Source organism: Bos grunniens, chromosome 26 (genome assembly GCF_055505025.1).
Source record: "Bos grunniens cultivar Pamir isolate PY7600 chromosome 26, Bosgru_T2T1.0, whole genome shotgun sequence".
Taxonomy (NCBI): Eukaryota; Metazoa; Chordata; class Mammalia; order Artiodactyla; family Bovidae; genus Bos; species Bos grunniens.
In genome coordinates, this window is record NC_141190.1 from 37,336,235 (window position 1) to 37,355,609 (window position 19,375).

Sequence of the window (19,375 nt, forward strand, 5' to 3'; positions counted from 1 at the left end):
ATGGAACGTGGGAGAATGTTAATGTTTTTTTCCTTTGTGCTCATCTGTGCTCCTGACTTTTGTCAGTGCCTGTGTCTTTGCTCTGCTGTACACATACGAAAGGAGGAACCGGGAGCAGATAACCACCACTGCTCACTGCCTGTGTGGGGTGGCAGCTGGCAGCTCCGCAGCCAGGAGCTGTCACTCTCATCCACCCCAACTCCCCTGGTAAAACCCGCCACCAGGCAGAGGTGGGGGTGAGATGAAGCCCACGATAGAGGGAGGAATCTCATTTCTGGAGTGTGGAGGCGGCTGGCGGCTTCGTGTGGACGGATAAGCTGTGTGGAGTCCAGACTAGCTCCATCAGACACCGGATATTAGCTGCTTGGGTGCAGGTCCCAGGGCTTCATTTCCTCAGCTCTCATCACAAGCGTGGTGCCTCACAATTATTAGTTTTTCTCACACGTGACTGATATCTGTACTGATAAGGTGTCCCTTTCATAAATTTACAGGCGTGGCTTTCTTGCCAGCTAGCGTCTCTTATCTCATTGGAACCAATGTTTTTGGGATCCTCGCACACAAAATGGGGAGGTAAGATGAAATGAAACAACCCAACACTGACTCTGTTACAGTAACGAACTTACTTTAAAAAAATTCCAAGTGTTTCTAGTTTCACTACTGTTAGAAACTTTCACTACTATAAACTGTTATTTCCACTGAAAACCTGGATGGTGGGGGTGGAGAATCATTTCTTAATGGTGCTTTTTTGTTTTTTGACAGATGGCTTTGTGCTCTTCTAGGAATGATAATTGTTGGAATGAGCATTTTATGTGTGAGTAAAAGATGATATTTGGGGGAAAAAAAAAAAAGATGACGTTTGGCAGGTGGAAATAACCTGTAAATGAAACTTTTGCTTTGGGCAAGAGTCACCAACAAATACAGCAGTTTGAAGTTTGTTGACACTTAGTTTTATTAATCTTCCATTTTCTTCTCATTTTTTATCATATTAAAAACTTCAGACAAGATTCTCCAAAGGGTTTATCTTTATTTTACGTCAGTTGGAAATTACTTAGAATGTTTTATTACACTGTTTTTATTTCACCTTGTTCCCCTCTCCCTGTGCATCTGAAACATTACAGTGTCTTGAACACTTCAGGGCAACCAGCCAGAAACAAGATGTTTTTCTAGAATAAAACATCTTCTACCAAAGGCTAATATCTACCCCAAATGAGACCTTCTGGTTCTTTTAAAAAATGGAGTATGGGCGCTTCGCTGGTGGTCCAGAGGCTAAGACTTTGCCCTCCCAGTGCAGTGGGCCTGGGTTTGATCCCTCGTCAGGGAACTAGATCCTACATGTAGCAACTAAGCGTTCGAACGCTGCAGCTGAAGATCCCGCATGCTGCAACTCGGACCCAGTGCAGCCACATAAATAAAAATAACTATTAAAAAAATGGAGTGTAGACTAGGCTGAACTTTCACATATGGAAGTGAACTAGCTTTTCGTGGTGGTCACAAAACCCATTTCAACTCTATTAAAGATTTGGAGGGTCCTCTTCTGCCCAAACCCTGTCTTGCGCCCTCCTCCTAATTCCTTCAGAAAGGAACACACATAACTGGCCAGAGAAAACCTGTCTTTAAGACTTTCTGTGATAATTCAGAATTGAATAGCATGTTCTTTTGGCATAACATGTATTTCCTCTTACAGATTCCTCTTGCAAAAAACATCTACGGACTCATAGCTCCCAACTTTGGAGTTGGTTTTGCAATTGGTAAGCCACCGGAGCCTTGGGCCTAAATTTAAACCTTTGTTTTCCCAGTACCAAGAAAGAGTTCCTCAACTTCCCTGGCAGTCCAGTGGTTAGGACTCTTGTACTTTTACAGCAAGGGCTTGGGTTCAACTCCTGGTTGGGGAACTAAGATCTTGCATGCTGCACTGTGTGGCCAAAATAAACAAACAAACAAAAAAGAAAGAGTTCTTACTTGGGCAGAATTCAGTTCAGTTCAGTCACTCAGTCGTGTCCGACTCTTTGTGACCCCATGAATCACAGCACGCCAGGCCTCCCTGTCCATCACCAACTCCCGGAGTTCACTCAGACTCACGTCCATCAAGTCAGTGATGCCATCCAGCCATCTCATCCTCTGTGGTCCCCTTCTCCTCCTGCCCCCAATCCCTCCCAGCATCAGAGTCTTTTCCATTGAGTCAACTCTTCGCATGAGGTGGCCAAAAGTACTGGAGTTTCAGCTTTAGCATCATTCCTTCCAAAGAAATCCCAGGGCTGATCTCCTTTAGAATGGACTGGTTGGATCTCCTTGCAGTCCAAGGGACTCTCAAGAGTCTTCTCCAACACCACAGTTCAAAAGCATCAATTCTTCAGTGCTCAGCCTTCTTCACAGTCCAACTGTCACATCCATACATGACCACAGGAAAAATCATAGCCTTGACTAGACGGACCTTTGTTGGCAAAGTAATGTCTCTGCTTTTCCATATGCTATCTAGGTTGGTCATAACTTTCCTTCCAAGGAGTAAGTGTCTTTTAATTTCATGGCTGCAGTCACCATCTGTAGTGCTCAATCTAAAATTTCTAGATGCTTGACAGGAGGCTGCGGCAGCTTAGCTCATGTACAGTTTGTAGATTGTCCACAGACACTGGCTTTCAGGAACTAGTCATTTATTTCCTGAAAACCAGTATTGCAAAAGCCTGATATTTACAGAAGCAAAACGACACTCCACTGCTGAGCCTGGGCAAACAGGAGAACTGCTTACTCAGAATCCATCTGTTTGGGCTCATATCTATGCACAGACTTTCTCATATGAGGCTGGGGGACAAAGGCTTCACATGTAGTTTTCAATAAGGCCTGGTACAGAAAAGGTAGACTGATGTACTGATGACCAGCTGTACTGCGGGAATTTTCACAAGCAAAGGGGACAAGTCTTTGGAGCAGTGTGAGGTACAGTAAATAATGTGTTAGGAAAAACCTCGTTCATATTTTAGATAAATAGCACATGCTTGTTTCTCACTTATAATATACAGATTAATCATGAAAAGGTGAATCTGTCGCAGAGTAAAGGCAGAAGTTGGATCTTTGGTAAAGTAGAGAGGATGGAGCCTTTGCTGACCCCTTAGACCAGGCTAGGTTATCCCAGCTTATGTGCATACATATACATATACACATACACGTACATATGTGTATACATACACATAGCTTCTCACAGCGCCTTCATAACATCACTCACAATCATAATTTATTTTTCAACTCTGCTCTGTTCACCCTTATCCCAGCACCTTGCACATTTCAGGTGATCAGCACGTATTAGTTGAATGCAAGAAATTTCCCTTACCCTCCTGCCTCTGTAGGGGTGCAGGTGAGGGATCTGATGTTTGAATGCCCTTCCAGGTGTGTTCACAGCCATCATCTAATTCAGCCAATCATTATCATCTCCATTTTATCCATGGGGAGAGTGACGTTCAGAGAGATAAGGCATGACGATGCTCAACCACCCAGGGGTTTGGATTTAGAACTCCGAATACACACATCCTTTCTTTATGCTTCCTGTTCCCTGACTATTCTAGAGACCAGAGGTTCTAATACAGGTCTTGGCAGTGGTGATGGTTTTTGGTGTTTTAGCCAACTAAAGGAGCAAACCTCTTTTGATTTTAGTTTCCTGAGTAGGGCCGGGCAATCCCTCAGACTCTTTCCTGTTCTGGTTCCTTCTGATTCTCTCTATGCTTCCCAACTTTAACTCTCATAATCTAAGAGTGAGGCCAAGCTGTGGGTGGGGAGGAGGCTGGGTGAGGCATGTAGTGTACCCACTCCTTGAGGGCAGAGGACAATGTGGACCAGAAAATAGTCTATCAGGAAAGCACCCACAGGAAGCAGGCTCAGGCTCAGGCTCAGTAACCAGCATCCCTCCGGGTCTGCAGAATGGCAGGCAAGCCCCTAGAGGACTGGGTACCATCTACCAGACAGTGGAGGACAAGATGAGGCAAGGCAGGGAACAGGCAAATAGTAGTCTGAGTTCCAGTCCCAGCCTCAGGCACCTTTAGTCTGTCTTCAGTGAAAGGTCTGTTGTAGGGAGTTTGCCTCAAGACTTGGCAGACAGCAGTGAAGAATCTTGGTAGGGTTGTAAGGTTAGGACACAGTCATTGACGTTCAGCCCACTGTTGGTTTCCATCAGTTTTCTGTAGACTGTCTGTGTTCCCTGACTGTCCACAGGCATGGTGGATTCATCAATGATGCCCATCATGGGCTACCTGGTTGACCTGCGGCACGTGTCGGTCTATGGGAGTGTGTACGCCATTGCCGATGTTGCGTTTTGTATGGGATATGCCATAGGTAAGGACGTTGGGTTTCCAAAAGAACTTTTTCTTCTCAGTACACCACTGATAATGCCTACTGAAAATTATTTCAACTTTTGCCTCTTTCTGCCTACATCTAATTCTCTGTTTCCTGAAAGGTCCTTCTGCTGGTGGGGCTATCGCAAAGGCAATTGGATTTCCATGGCTCATGACAATTATTGGAATAATTGATATTCTTTTTGCTCCTCTCTGCTTTTTTCTTCGAAGTCCACCTGCCAAGGAAGAAAAAATGGTAAGAAAAATTTTAGGATGCAGTTAAGTGTTTCTTGATCAGTTTAGCATGGTCTTCTGGCTGGTGGCTTAAGGCTTGGTTCTAAAATATATTTCTACTCCTTTTGAACAGAACTCCCCAAATATAAATTGTAAGAGTTTCTTTTTAGTTTATACCATGTGGAGCAGATACTTCTTTGACTGTATCAAGCATTATGTTTATACATTTGAAGAGTGAAATAATTTTCGTACATAGATTAGCTGTCAGTATAGATCTCTGTCAACCAAATATAAACATAGATTTATATTGAAAATTAACAATTAAATTTTCAAAGATTCTTGAAATCTTGAACATAACTGTTTTACCTCCTGTGCTTACTCTTAAGATCAACCGTTTTTGGTCCTGTTTGCTTTTCTGCTAACCCTCACAGTTTTCAGTAGTAGCGTCTTAGTCTTTACTGCATAAGACTCTGGAGATGGTTTTAATGTTGGTAATAGACACTTATGGAAAAACATTGTTTTATGTACCTTTGGGCACATGTGAGCACATCTTTATAACGTTTAAGTTAATAATTTCATGACCAGAATCCTAGCTATAGGCAAGATATAGTATTGAATATAAAGTGTTCCCCTTTTGAACAAATTCAAACTTATCAATTCTAAATTTGAATTTTGAAATGCATCAGTCATTTTACCCTTTCCAAGAAGTGTTCATACCTGGTGCTGCTGCTGCTGACTTTTTTTAAACGTCCGATGCTGGTGGACATTCATCTGGTTAAAAGAAGAGGGCCTTAGATTAAGAGCGAATGAGAGAAACAAGGCCGGGGAAGATGGTATTTTTTTGTTTAATAATGGATGTGAGGTTCCCTTGCACTGTGCTCTTGGGAATACGTCAGAAGTTCTCCATGATGTTTGAACTGAAATGGGTTTTAAGGTTTTGGCATTTCTTAATTGCCCCCTTCATGATCTTCCCCAAACAGCAGGTTTAAAGACAGACACAGACCCTGAAGTTGGGTCGTGTGTAGTCTTTGTTTTGGGCATTTGGGGCATTTATTAAGATGTTCAGTATATTTAAGAAGTGTATCCAGCACTGAGCACTGGTCTTGTGCCCTTTATTATATATGATTTAAGTAGGTATCTTTGAATTACTCACACCTATCTGACTCTTCCTCTTGCTGATGCCTCGCCAGCTCCGAACAACTTTCCCGTCTCTCTCAGGGCACTTCCTGTTTTCCAGCCTGGTCATCTGAGTTCCCTGGCCACGTTTGTCCAACCCCAGCAGAGTTCCTTGGCCTCCCTCAGGGTCAGGAAATTCTCTGTGCAATCACAGAAAATAGTTCTTGTTCTGTAGCCACCATATCAATCTGATTAAGGCTGAATGAAGATTACTCCCAACCCTATTTAACAACAACAACAAAAAATCACCTACAAATGATTCTGTCACCCAGGAAACTGTGCAAGACTCAGGAGGTAGTGCAGGGCCCTGGAGCTGAGCTGTCTCTCTCATAGGAAGACGATTTAGCCTTGACCTTACAGGGTGGTTTGAGGATTCAGTGAAGGAATCCCAGCAGAGTGTGACCCCCATGTCTGCACACAGTAAATGCTCAATAAGTTGTCACTAGTTTCCACATAACCCCACTCTCCTTTCTTGCTCTTACCTAACTCTGATGCACTCTGTCAGCCCAGCAGTCCCTCAGGTCCCTCCCTCTCTTCTCTCTGTGAGATAAGACTCATAACCCAGCGCTGCCCAGTGGGCTTCCCTTGCCGAGCAGACGTTAGTGGCTACTGTGTTATCCGTTTGTCAGTAACAGCTTCGAGGGCTTATCTGAGGTCTTGGAGGAAGTGGGTGAGGTCAGGGGACCAGTTCCCACTCTGGGGTCCACACTTGATGGGCAGAAGGCCTCTGTGCCTCTTCCCACACTTAAACCAAGGCTTTAGTTCATTTAAAAAGAAAAGCGCTGAAGGAAGTGGAAGAGACAATCCTGAAAGACAAAGTGATAAGAAGGGCCAGGCTTCCAGAAGCTACTTCCACTGTAAAATGTCCCTTAATAAGTGCCTAGCAAGATGAATCATTGAAAACCAGAGAGAATGTGTGTCTCCCTGCCCATAATTGATGCCTGTAATTGAAGGCATCATGTCAGATCCATTTGAGGGGCACAATGGTGACATGGGAAGGTGGCAGCCAATAGCCGCTGCCTACTCACTGTGCAGGCAGGAAGCAGCCGATAGCACCAAGTGATGAGAGGGAGCGAGGGCAGGAAGCAGTGCATGCCAGGGCGGACAAACGATTGATTACCACCCACTTGAGAAAATCCAATACCGCCAAGTGCCGGCATTCAGGATCAGCAGTTACCAAGTGCAGGGGACAGGAGAGCCAGAAGGCGTACAAGTCTTAGCAAGTAATTCCTTCATTAGGAAGCATTCTGATTAAGTGGTGTGTGGACTTAAGCTCGAAAAGGAAAGTTCGAGTGCCATTTTATGGTTCCCAAGTCATCCAATCATGAACCAGTTTGTGAGCACCTGAGTTTTGCTTTCATTTGGTTTATTGGATTTCTGGGATTTTGTTTGTTTGTTTGAAATCAGTGTTATCAATATAGGCAGAGAGAAAAGCCTGTTACTCTAGTCCCTCTGCAGGTATAAGAAACACCAGCTCTGTCATTTGAGGGAACTGCGTTCCACTTATAGGAGATCGATTGTAGCCTCTGGCTCTGAGTAGCCAGTGAGGAAACTGGGTTCTGGAATGGACTTTTATTTTTTCAGGTTAAAATTTTTTTAAAGATAGGGCACATTTCCTAGGTCTCAATGGACATGAGTTTGAGCAAACTCCAGGAGATGGTGAAGGAAGGGAGCCTGGCGTGCTGCAGTCCATAGAGGTGCAAAGAATCATGACTTAGCGACTAAACAATTTAGGTCTTACTCTTCAAGTTTCTAATTGTTGCTCAGACAAGAAAGTAGGCGATTTGAGGACTGTAGCTTGCTTTTACTGGCTGATCCTGATGCAAAACCATCTTTTTTTTTTTTAAAGATAATGTGGTAAATAACTCTTTTCGAGCACACAGGAGCCCTGGTATCTTTCAATGTCTTGAAGTCTGGAACTCTTGCATTTTAATGCTTTGATGGTTTCACTGTCCTAGCTTCATATTTATATTTACACTTCACTTGGTCCAGCATGTTTTCACTGCTTTGGAAATCCTGACTCTATGGTGTCTGATATGAAACCAGGTATTTGGCAGGACTGGAGCTCAACTCTCAGGAATGGGCTTTGCTCTGGATACAAATGACAATCCCCTGCACCCCCCCCTTTTCTACTTCACTTGAGGGTCAAACACACCTTTCTCCCCACACAGCAGTGCACGGAAGACTGCTCTAGTTACCAGGCTGCCCCCCAGGCCCCTCTGTACGCGTCCCTCATGCCCGTGACTTACCCATTTGATGCTGTTCACGCCTCTCTTATCATGGCACTTTTGGACTATCACATGCCATCTGGCTTAATCTTGTATAACTTAAAAAAAAAAAGATGGCACAATAAATCTTTCAAAAAAGTGTCCAGAAGCCAGTAAGCTAGGTTTTAAAAGTTACAAATGATCTTTTAAGAAAGAAAACTCCTTTACCTGGTACAGGTAGTGTCAGCAAATGCAGTTGGGTTAATTGATAAGTTCTGAACACTGCCAAATAATTGGTCTGACCGAACGTCTTCCCTTGCAGTGCAGTTTTTAAATTGGGTCCCTGTTACGTGCCCAGTGCTAGGTTCCAGCAGTCCTTAAGTCTATATAGCGCATAGTGTGATGGTGGACTAGCCAGGGGAGCGGCCTTTGTGGTAAGGAAGAAGGATGGCCGTCCTTTGCAAGGCTGGCTCTCCACCTGTGGGCCTGGGGTTAATAAGGCCTCTTGCCTGGCATTCAGGACCCTACAGTCTGGATCTGGTTGGTCTTTCCTGTGATGTGGTCTCACTGTACCTCAATATCAGATCTCAGGGTTGGCAGGAGGGTGGGGGAAAAGGCAGGCTGCTTTATTCCTGCAAGCTTCAAGTCCACTCCTATCTTCTCCATGTGCTTTCCCCAAGCACTTAACTCCCAGTCAGCACTCTGCCCACAAACCCTCTGGAACCGTCACTTGTGTGCAGTGAGGTTCCTAAGTTGCTGGAGAGGACCTGAAAGGCACTGAAACACACATTTGATAGGTGCCCAGTAAGCTGTCGTCAGCCGTGTGACCCTGCTTTGTCCCAGAAGATGCCACACATAAGTCGTGTGGTGTTTCTCACACATGTTGACACGAGTGTCACTAAGGGTAGGAACCTGGGATTCGATGTTTAACCTGCCCCATCGAGTGATCCTTGGGCATGTTTCTTTGAGGATTGTGACTCCAGAGGCAAGACATGGAGCTCTTGATGGCTAAAGCTTTTGTGTTACAAGCACACACCCATGTGACAAGAAGGGTCCTGACGTCTATCACTTCAGTTACTTACTTTTAAAAAATTGAGCTCTTCATGAGGTCCATGTATCACTTCGCTTGGCAAGAAGCATAATAATAATGAAAAAAAAAAAAACTAGAGTTGAATTTGCAGCTGACAATTTGAGCTGGCAGCCTAACTTAGAGAGTCACGGAAGTCCTTATCATCACAGGCCACATGGCAGATCATTTTAGAATTTCTTGGGAAATGATAAATGGGTAAAGGGCTAAGTGGAGACACAGAAGTTTATCAAATCTGTGGGACAAGAACTGGGAGGAGCAGCTGACAAGTGCCAAGATAGGTTGCAATAGGCCAACAGAAGATTAATTTAATCCAGATGAATGTTGCCATTTAGATTTTCAAATGCACAAAAAGGCATTGGCGGGATAGCTTACGTGGAGGGAAAAGGAAAGACAAGCCTGGTGAGAGAATTCATTTCAGTTGCACCCAATGTCATGCTCTGCACCCCTGGCTGTCCTGTGGGGCGTCACCAGAGCGGATGCTGGCACAGGCTGCTTGGGCTTGATCCACCCCATTTAGCCATACATCTTTTGGTCAAGGTCTTTGACCCCTGTGCCTACACAGAGGGTGATCAAGCTATCACACAGGGCTATTGTGGAGTAGAGGTGTATTGAAAATGCCTAGCACAGTCTTGGCATGATAAACCCCATCTCTATACTCAAGACTACGTGCTTGGTCCGTATACTTCCAGGAGGAATAATGACTATAGTGCTTATCAACTGAGGATCAATTGATCTTTAAAAGGTTTTTGTTACAATAAGGGAGCACATAGAATTTTTATGTGTATGGGAGAAACATACTTTTTATTAATAAAACACACTTGAGCAAGAAGAGGCCAGCCAGGACTTGGGAAGACATCCTTCCGAGATGTCATATTTAAAGATAAGGGCCCTGTGATGCTTAATCCAGGGAAATCAAAGGGGCCATACCTGTGGCCTTAACTAAGGAGGATCCGCCCACCCTAAGTATAAACTAAACCCAACCTAAATACCCCTTTATTCGTAGCTTATAGGTTCCTCCAAATCGACTTAGGGTCCCTGGCAGATGTAATAGGAACACTGCAGAGACTGCTTCTGCTGCCTCCTCCTGCCTGGAATGTTCACTCTAGAACTCCAGGTCTTCTAGGCCAGGCATCTGGCAGTGGCACCAAATTACTGGTTGGTTAATATCGGGTGGCACTGTAGGAAGTTGTCAAGCTATTAATGCTTCGTCTTAAGCAGTCTCTGCCTTCCTTTGTGAATCAGTGAGTTAATGTATCTGCACCTGCTCTCTCTTAGGCTATCCTCATGGATCACAACTGCCCCATTAAAACAAAAATGTACACGCAGAACAGCAGCCAGTCGCATCCGATAGGTGAGGATGAAGAATCTGAAAGTGACTGAGACCCGCAAAAGTCCTCCAAGTACCTAATTGTATAAAAGTGTTTCCAGTGAAATGACTCATCCAGAACTGTCTTAGTCATACCACTCATCCCTGGTGAAAGTCATACAACCAAAGGTTCTTTCTTTTCCACGGTTATGATCGATTGCCAACGGCCTTATAAAGAAAAAGCAGCTTTTCTAGGGGTTTGTATAAATAGTGTTGAAAACTTTATTTTATGTATTTGATTTTATTAAATATTATACAATATATTTTGACGAAATATAGTGTAAATCTATAAATATTTGAATCCAAATCAAATATAATTTTTTAACTTACATTCACAAACACCTGGGCAAAAAAAAGTCTTATATTTTTTTCTGAATATTGGTAATGAGTGTTTAAAGCACACATTATCTCCGAGACACTTCCAGCAATGAGAAACTAGAAGGAAGTCTGAAAAAGAGAGTCAAGTAAGACGGCATATATTAAGTAGTGACACTGAATGGTATGAACTTGGAATTACAGTTGACCTGAACAACACAGGGTTTGGGAATGCCAACACCCCACACAGCTGAAAACAGTCAGCCCTTCATGTCTCTGATTTCACGTCTGTGGATTCAACCAACCATGGGCCACGTAGGACTGCAGTCTGTTATTTGTTGAAAAAACTCTGCATGTAAGTGGACCCATGCAGTTCAAATCATGTTGTTCGGGGGTCAGTTGTACTATCAATATATTCATGAGGTAAAAGCTAGTTATCTTAGATGCAGAAGAACTTGAGTCAGTCTCTTTCGGATTTAATCCACGAATCTCAGTTGGCATTAGTTTTCTATGTAATCACCTACCTGGAAGCAGATGGTTGTAAATTATATGTTTACATGTCTTGTGGTTGGCAGCAAACATTAAAGCCAGTAAGGGTAAAACAGTGAATGTTCTGAAAGCAGAGAAAAGCACCCAGATATATAGTTATGAACAACTAGAAGCTTTCCCTTTCAGATACATACTTGTCTTACCGGATGACAAAGACTGAGAAAGAAACACCTTATATCAGGATTGTTGAAGCATGATGAGATATACCAACATCTAGCTGAAATTTTAGAAAAGAAATGTAAAAAGCTAATAGCTGCTGTGATGTGGAAAAAAAAAAAAAAATCCCAGACTATAATTTTCTTTTACCTGGAAGTCAAGTGTTTTCTAGGGATCTGTTTATTTATTTTTTTTTGATAACTATTATTTTAGATGAAGATGAAGGCGGAATAAAACTGTCTTGAATCATGTTAGGAAAACAGGTACAAATAATAGGGTGGTCAGGGCACACTCCCTTTCACATGCAGGAAAAACCCCAACATCTAAAGATGTCTGTGTAATACTGTATCACCTAGTGCTGTGTGTAGTTTTTCTGAGCATGACAACATTGCTGTGCCTTTTCGATGTAAGTACTGTTAGTGAACATTGTCCGTTTACATCATTTTGTATGATATGAAGATAGCGTGGAATGTCTCAAAAACACTTGTTCATTCTGTAGTTCTGTAATGGTAAACAAACCTACCTAATGTCCGTTTTTTTGTTAAGCTAAAATTGTTTCTGTTAAACTTGGAAAGACTCTTTTACTTCCCTAAGAAAGTAGCTAATACTTCCTTCCATTTTCTTCATGACGTTTTTGGTGGGGCTTTGATCTGAAGTCTGGTTTTTTAAGTGCATGTATGTGTTGGAAGCAAACTGGCTTCCTACTCATGTATTTGCATTGGGCGACTCACACGAGGCCTCTGCTTTGCTGGAGGTGCTTCTATGGCTAAAGTAAAAAAGCAGGATTGTTCTCTACTTCTGTAGGGGAGACCCTTAAAAACCAGTGTGCTGCAAATCAGTTCTCTTGGAGGCTTTGTAGTTCTCCCCACTCCTAATACTATAGAGCTTTTAGAATTTTTGCCTGTAAGGCTTCAGTCTCTTCAAGAATGACTGGCAGCCATGTCTGCTGGTGATCCCTAGAGATCATATAAATGTTTTTCAGATGTGTATTGAGAGCAAAAGGAAAAACTGTATCTGATGAGGAAAAAAACTGTAAGGTCTTTCATATAAGTAATATTCTGGGGTTGGCAAAACATGAAAAGAGGGGCTGTTTTTAAATGTGTGTATCAGAACAAAGAACACACAGCTCTCTGAACTGTCTGTTTTGAGCAGAGGTGGTTTGTTTGTACCCAGCAAAACAGATACAAAAAACTTAATGAGGTAGCAATGAATACTCAGTTCTTTCTTTTGACTGCTAAGTGTATCCACCTACATTCTGTTTTAGCTAGTTTACCTAATAAATCTTCTGAACACTACTGTGCCTGTTGTTTTCCTTTGTTAACCACATAATATCATCAGAATAAAGTATGTGAGAACATATTAACTGTGGATATTCAATTAAAAACTATTCTTTTTTGCTTGCAGGCGTCAGGTAAAATCTGCTCCAGACTAGTTTGAACCATATTTTCTGGCTTTGCAAAATTTGTTTTAAATTGAAATATGTAACTAGCCACATGGGGTCAATGTGGAACCAACCAGTAAGTTATCCTTGCATCTCTAAAGTTGTACTGTATTCCTGATTGCTGTGAATAACTGTGGTTGATAAAAGTAACTATGATATGCAGCCACTTGACTCAGTAGATCCATGGCCATGGAAGTACCATGAAGTCTAGGATGTGCTTGTGTGCATCTTTCAGGGGTGAGAATCCATGGTTTTAAACAGATCTTCAAGTGGATCCATGGCTTAAAAAGGATTAAGGGAAGCTCCCCCAATCCCGTTTTTAAAGAAAAGCTATTATCTCTCAGTTTAGAAATAAACTCAATATATTTTAACATTAAAGTGATTTTGAAGTTACTCACTTTTACGGGAACTTAAGACTTTATTATTTTATTATTAGTAAGAGCCAAATGTCTTCAAACTGCCTTTTGAAAAATTCCGATACACTTAAATTTAGAACTGACAGTGACCCACAAATCTTTACTACTGTGTGTTTTCCCTCTCAAAGTCACGAACGGCCACAGGATATTTTAACTAGTTCTGATACTGAAGAATGTAAGGCTTGATATTAAGAAATGTGGCAAATGAACTGATTTTAAAATAATGCTAAAACGTTGCTCAACTTGACTGTCTAAACATTCATCTGAATACCAATATGTGGAAAATATACTTTAAATAGTCTCATTACTCCTAGATAGCAGAGGCAAATAGATAAATCTGATATTTCACAGCATAAAAAAAGAGTAAAACCAAATTTAATGCTTTTAGACAATTTTCAGAATAGCAATTTTGTTTAGCAAAAGTGGACTTTTTAAGCTTGTTTTCATGGTCCAATTATACAGGCAACAATTCCACAAAGATGCAGTATTTTTTTCAGATGTCGTTAAATGAAGATATTCTTGTTTTCTTGGTAGTTTTTATTTATTATTATTTTTAAGCTATTGATAACATAGCATGGCAGAAAGATTACATCAGGAATGTGATATAATACAACTGTTTTCATTGAAGCTGTAGACCTTATTATTCCCTAGACGGCTGGGAGGGTTCCCCTCCCTTGCCCTAAAATACAACTGTGATGCCTCTCCTGCCTCTCACCAGTAAATAGAAAAATATCGCACTACGCTGAAGGTACATTTTACAATTGTCATTAGCAGCATTTCTGAGCTTTCCATAATTGTGGTTCTACAGAGTCAGACACTTTAAAAACATGAGCAAGATTTTTATGAAAGCAAAGTTTTGCATTATTTCTACAGCTGTTTCAAATGCATCCGTTTCAGCAGCATGCTTGGATGTCACTAAAACTTCCATGGTATAATCCAAAACCACCAGTCACTTACTCTGCTGTCAGTGGTAAGTGATTTTTTTATGTTAAGATGAAAGTTTGTGATCACACTGGGCAGATTAAACTATTGTTCACAGAACAGTATTTTAGCTTTCAGTGAATTTGGTGTATAGAGACTTCTATAGCAGTGTTCTTTTAAAATGCAAGCATGCTTAAACAAAAAAGGGGGCATACAGAGATATATTTTTGTTACAAACTTGGCCAAGAAAGGGTATTTAGTTTCCTTATATTTTACTTGATAATAAAACAGCAAGAATGAGAACTGGCTATTGATTTTAAAACTGGAATAGCTTTTCTACCCATAAAAATGTTTTTACCATCCACGTAAGTCATCCCTTTTATTTGAACAGCTTTTTACTATTCAGAGAACTTCCACAGTTATGCTGTTGTTATCCTCACAACAATTCTGTGAGGTAGTTAAGAGGAAGTTTTGGTTTATTTCTACTTTAGAGCCGGGGAGAGTGCAGCATGGAGCCCTTCTGTGGCTTGCTTATGGTTACACAGTTTGCTAATGGCCAACAGAAGAGCTTCAACTTAAACTCTTGTATGGAATCCTGGGTTATGGACCTGGGCCAGAATCCTTACTATTATATGATGCCTTTTCCTGCCAGTTATAAAAGCTGTGCTATCTAGTTTTAAATTCATGTCAGTTTCACTATATAGCAATTATCATAGTAGCTACCTACGAAAGGGAAAAACATGTACATATCTTTTATTGACACATAAAAGGCCAAAACTTTTATGGTATACCAACAAAGGTCATGCTCACATGTTTTCCCTCAGTCACATGTTACCGAGGCTCCACACAATGAACTATTCCAGTAGACCTTCCTTTTAAGACACCTGGTCCCAATTCCTAGGTATCTATGCTCTCCAATTTTTTTTTTTTTTAATGAATAAAAGTCTGAACTATAGAAGCATTCAGAATGATCATTCCTTTAAGTCTGCAGATGTCAGATAAAACAATAAATGTTATTTTGCATGATTCCTTTCATTCACAACATTCTCATGCATGAAAAAATTTCTAAAACAAAATAGCCAAACCAGATATCAACAAGGTCATTTTAAGAACAGTCCTCTGAAACTTCTAATATCCTTGCACATGCTTTATTTCCTATGGGAGAAGTGAAGCTGAAAAATAATCATAAATGTTTAAAACTTCTACTTGAAAGGAAAGTATCAATATTTTGAAAGATTATATTTCAAAATCCTATGGTTATTGTTTTTTTTTTTTTAGTAATCTTGTTATCCTCTCAAAATTCTTAACCAACTGCATTCTATATTTACTCCCTATTACATTTTGTTTTTCAATGCAAGCTCTTCAAATTAATCACTATATTCTTACTATACTTAAACTGCACAGAAGCTTTAGAAAAAAATTTCACAGAAGCATAAAAAACAAGCAATATATGTAATTTTTTTTTTTTTTTTACTAAATCAACATAACTAACTAAAGCTGCAGCATCTGCTTTCATATTACATTTGGCAAAATCAAAACAGAAAGCATCACCTCCAAACCCCAAAATAACAAAAATCTCAAGCAAGTAGAAATGACAAACTTTATAACACAAAGTAAGATTCAAAACCTGTTCCCTCAATGATTGCTGTTGTCAAGTTGGGCATGCAGCAAATTTGTTGTACAACCGTGATGGAAGTGAAAATATTTCAAGAATCTGGACAGTATGCTATTTAACACTAATTCAAAAACTAGGAAGAGGAGGGGGAAAAAACACAATGAGACATCACACATACATAAACACAAAAAGTCAGCTTACATAATTACGTAATTAGAAAAAGTTAAAAATAAATTAGTAAAAATAAATTCCCAGTATAAACCCAAAAAAGCATAGCTATAAATGCAATCTGAAACAACCAATTAGTGGGCTGGTCATGTTTTTGCTGGAAAACCACCTTTTCCACTCTAGTTCTCACGCAAGTAAGTAACTGTGAAGAAGCAGGCCAAAGTGCATAATAAGAGGGTTTAAACGTGGTTGTATCTATGGTACTTTAGATGCCACTTTTCCTCAATCACTTGCAAGTTTAAATATGGACTGTTACACAGACTCAGATGGGCCAAATAAGTCATCTGATATGCTACTGAATGGCTGAGAGTCTATGAGTTGGGTTATTTCACTGTCGAGGTCTTCTTCTGTGTCATCTGTGTACTTGCTGATTTTCTTGGAGTGCTGGTCTAAAGACAGACTTTCTAAAGATTCAATATCTTCAATGCCTGCTCTGTAGTGGATCATGAGAAGTGTTAGAGCTTGTAGTCTTTCACCAGATTTAGCCAAAGATGCAGAAAGAAGTGACTTTTTCCTTGTATCAGTTGTCTCTTTTTCTTCTCTAACAAGGGAATTATTATGTTCCAACTCCTGATCAATTTCATTCTGCAGTTTATCTAGCATGAACTCTAGTTTCTGAATCCTCTCCTCTGTAGGCAAGCCCCTGTACAGATCACGACCGATCTCTTTAACGGCAATGAAAACGCTATCATCCAGACCACCCTCCTTTCTCACTAACTTTATTCCTGCGCTGTTGCCCCGTTTAGAAGGGCTGTTTGAACCACAGACCTCTGTGTCACTGCCTTCATTGTCTGATGTGTTGGGTGTGTGTTTTGGTGAAGGTTCTACTAGATCAGTTCCTGGCTCAGACAGGCGGGTTTTGGAGACTGGACGCAGGTTTAACAAACGAGAGCTCGTATTGATAATATGTCTCGTCAAACCTGTTGTTCTGTTGACTGACTTCCCAGCTTCAGCATCAACACGGGGGGGCAGGCCTAAGAGGGTTTCTTGTCCTTCCAGCCTGAGATTTTTCAGGGCCCGGTCTATCCGCTGATCTGTCGCTCCACAAAGAGGAGTCTCAGCTAGACACTTTTCCTGACATTTTTTATGGCAGACATAAGCACAGAACATACACTGGGAAGCAGCTTTAGTCCAGACTTTTTTCTTACAGTAATCACACCAAGTCGGGTTCTGGAACTGAGTGTCCTGGAAACTGTGTTTATTTTCTGTTAAACCCATTTGTCCAACAAAATGCTCCTCTTTAGGCAGGGCAGACACCTCTTCGACCAAATGGAGTTCTTTTTCTTTCTCTAAGTTAGTAACTACGTGGTCTGGCTCTCCTTCTTTCAAATATTTGAAGTGAACAGTAATGTCACCGTAGCAGAATTTGTCATTGAACCCCTTCTGCATACTCAAATTGCGTAGTGCGGTTCTCGTGACCATGGCCTTAGGTGACGGGGCTTCCAGTCTGAACTTGGAAAGGTACTCCATGTTTGAAGTGGCTAAGCATCCTAACGCCACCTCTTCAAGTTTCAAGCTCACGTGCCCCAAGCAGATGAGACCCCCTGGTTTGAAAGGGTCCCTGCACCACAGTGCGATGTTTAAGTACCTGTGGCAGGCTTCTATGTCAAAGAAACAGCTGGCTTTGGTTCTTGTCCATTTTCCCAGCTTCTTGCGATAAGGAATTTCCGATGATTCCCACGTTTGATGGTCATCTGAACTGTCCTTAGGTGGGCAGGCGCTTTCAGAAGTCAGATCTTTTGCCACTTCTTGCTTGGCTAAAAACTGCTTAGCTGCAGCTGCTTCTTCTATGTGATCCAGATTCTTCACTTGCTTTTCAGCAGGTTTATCTGCAGGAGGCGGTGGCAGCACCTTCTCTGGCTTTTCAACAGAAATATCTGGTTCGGCCTGAGTCGGGTCATCAGAAGAAGGCAAAGGAACTTTGACTTGTGGTCGTGGTGGCACAGGTGGTTTGAAAGAGGGTCCTTGGGTGGGTTTTGACACTTGTGCTGGTTCTGTTACCTCGGAAGATTTGAGGGCTAAGGGCTTATTTCCTTCTTTGGATGGAAGTTTTGGTGGTGGTGGGTAACTTCCTACAACTAATTTACGGTTTAGAACAGGTGATATAGTTCCGAGAGGTTTAACAGAAAGTGTTGTTGGAGTACGTTTGGGGCTGTGACTTAGTGACTGTGCCTCCTCTCTGGCTTCAGTTTGTGCTCTGACATCACTTGCTAAGTCTTCAAATTCAGAATCCAGGTCTCTATTTTCAGCATCTACTGCCAACCCAGTTGCTTCCTCTTCAAAGTTCGATTGGCATGAGCCTGACAGAAAGTTTTCTTCCAACTGTCCAAAGTTATCTTGCAGCACTGTACCCTGATTACTCTGGCCCACAGGCCTCTCATAATACACCAGCACTCGGTCACCAGCCTGCTTGATGAGCTTCAGCACCTGCAGTGTAGATGTGATTTTCACGCCTGTTTTAAGATTTTAAAAGGGAAAACATAAAATTACTGCAGTAAAAATTACCTAAATTCACTAAGTATAACTGCCATTAATTCGTGATCATTTAACTAATGGAAAAGCAACAGTGAGAACTCTAACGTATGTTGTGGGCTTATGGATACATCAGTGTACTGGTTCTTAAACTCTGACTGCTCCAGTGTCCTGGAAATGTTTACCTTTCCAAACCAAATGATGCCATGAAAATCTTAGGAGGGTGTCCAGCTGCTAACTCCTAACTGCTTCCCATTCCTTTCTAGGTTTAAATGACATTTTTTCCTCAGTTTGAATTAAAGTGAACCGAGTGAAACCTATTGAAAAGGATTTTATTAATGGTTAAACCAGGCTTAAAAATGATGGGAAACTGTGATTCTACTGAAGGAAATTCTACAGCACTTCAGGGATTATAAGCTAGTGATAAATGATTCAAATTAAGAGACCGGTGCTTGAACTAAACTTAGCAAAACACTATGCTGTGAATAGTGGATGCTTACAGGTTCTATTAGCCCTACCCATGAAACGAATCTTTTTCAGGACGAGAAAGAATAAGGAAGGGATAGGAGGGCGTTAAAGTTAACCAAGTTGTTTATTACCTGTATCTGTATCAATAATACCTATCTTAAGTTTTCATTCTAGTTTCTGATAGGTGCTATATTAATTCAAAAGGCACAGAAAGCAGCACAGTGGAAAGTCTCCCCTCCCTGAGGCAATCAAAGCTAGCAGCTTCTGATGCATTCTTCTAGGGACATTCCAGGTGTAACTTTAAAAGGTCTCCCCGCCCTCCCTCAAACAGTACTTACCTAAGCAATCCCCTTCTATAGGACTTAAGAGAAAGGTGAGTCTTGGCTTTCCAAAGATCCTACAGCCATC

General features: G+C 41.4%; 2 protein-coding genes and 1 long non-coding RNA gene across 7 annotated transcripts in view; 1 reads left to right on the forward strand and 2 right to left on the reverse strand.

Annotated features, from left to right (window-relative positions):
• The window catches only part of SLC18A2 (solute carrier family 18 member A2), a 40,902-nt gene extending 28,201 nt beyond the window's left edge, over positions 1–12,701 (forward strand). Inside the window, exons 11-16 of one of the 3 annotated variants that reach the window (XM_086377561.1) lie at positions 492–570; positions 760–811; positions 1,685–1,748; positions 4,195–4,314; positions 4,436–4,569; positions 10,296–12,701. In XM_086377561.1, the coding sequence (XP_086233687.1) occupies positions 492–570; positions 760–811; positions 1,685–1,748; positions 4,195–4,314; positions 4,436–4,569; positions 10,296–10,400 (554 nt within the window). In that variant the 3' untranslated portion in view covers positions 10,401–12,701. The remainder of the gene's footprint in view (positions 1–491; positions 571–759; positions 812–1,684; positions 1,749–4,194; positions 4,315–4,435; positions 4,570–10,295) is intronic. The other 2 variants (XM_086377562.1, XM_086377563.1) reach the window with 2 other exon arrangements.
• LOC147344391 (uncharacterized) lies at positions 925–8,335 on the reverse strand. Of its 2 annotated transcripts, XR_015155303.1 has the most exons (4): positions 7,973–8,335; positions 5,701–5,863; positions 5,265–5,318; positions 4,415–4,549 (listed from the first exon to the last, which is right to left on the reverse strand). It is a non-coding gene; the product is annotated as an uncharacterized LOC147344391 (long non-coding RNA). The 2 variants fall into 2 exon arrangements; XR_015155302.1 differs by lacking the exon at positions 7,973–8,335 and having other exon boundaries at positions 925–4,549; positions 5,701–7,140.
• A 1,084-nt stretch (positions 12,702–13,785) lies between the features above and the next one.
• The window catches only part of PDZD8 (PDZ domain containing 8), an 82,658-nt gene continuing 77,068 nt past the window's right edge, over positions 13,786–19,375 (reverse strand). For both annotated transcript variants that reach the window (XM_086377558.1, XM_086377559.1), the window contains one exon: positions 13,786–18,480. In XM_086377558.1, coding sequence (XP_086233684.1) covers positions 16,280–18,480 — 2,201 coding nt within the window. In that variant the 3' untranslated portion in view covers positions 13,786–16,279. The remainder of the gene's footprint in view (positions 18,481–19,375) is intronic.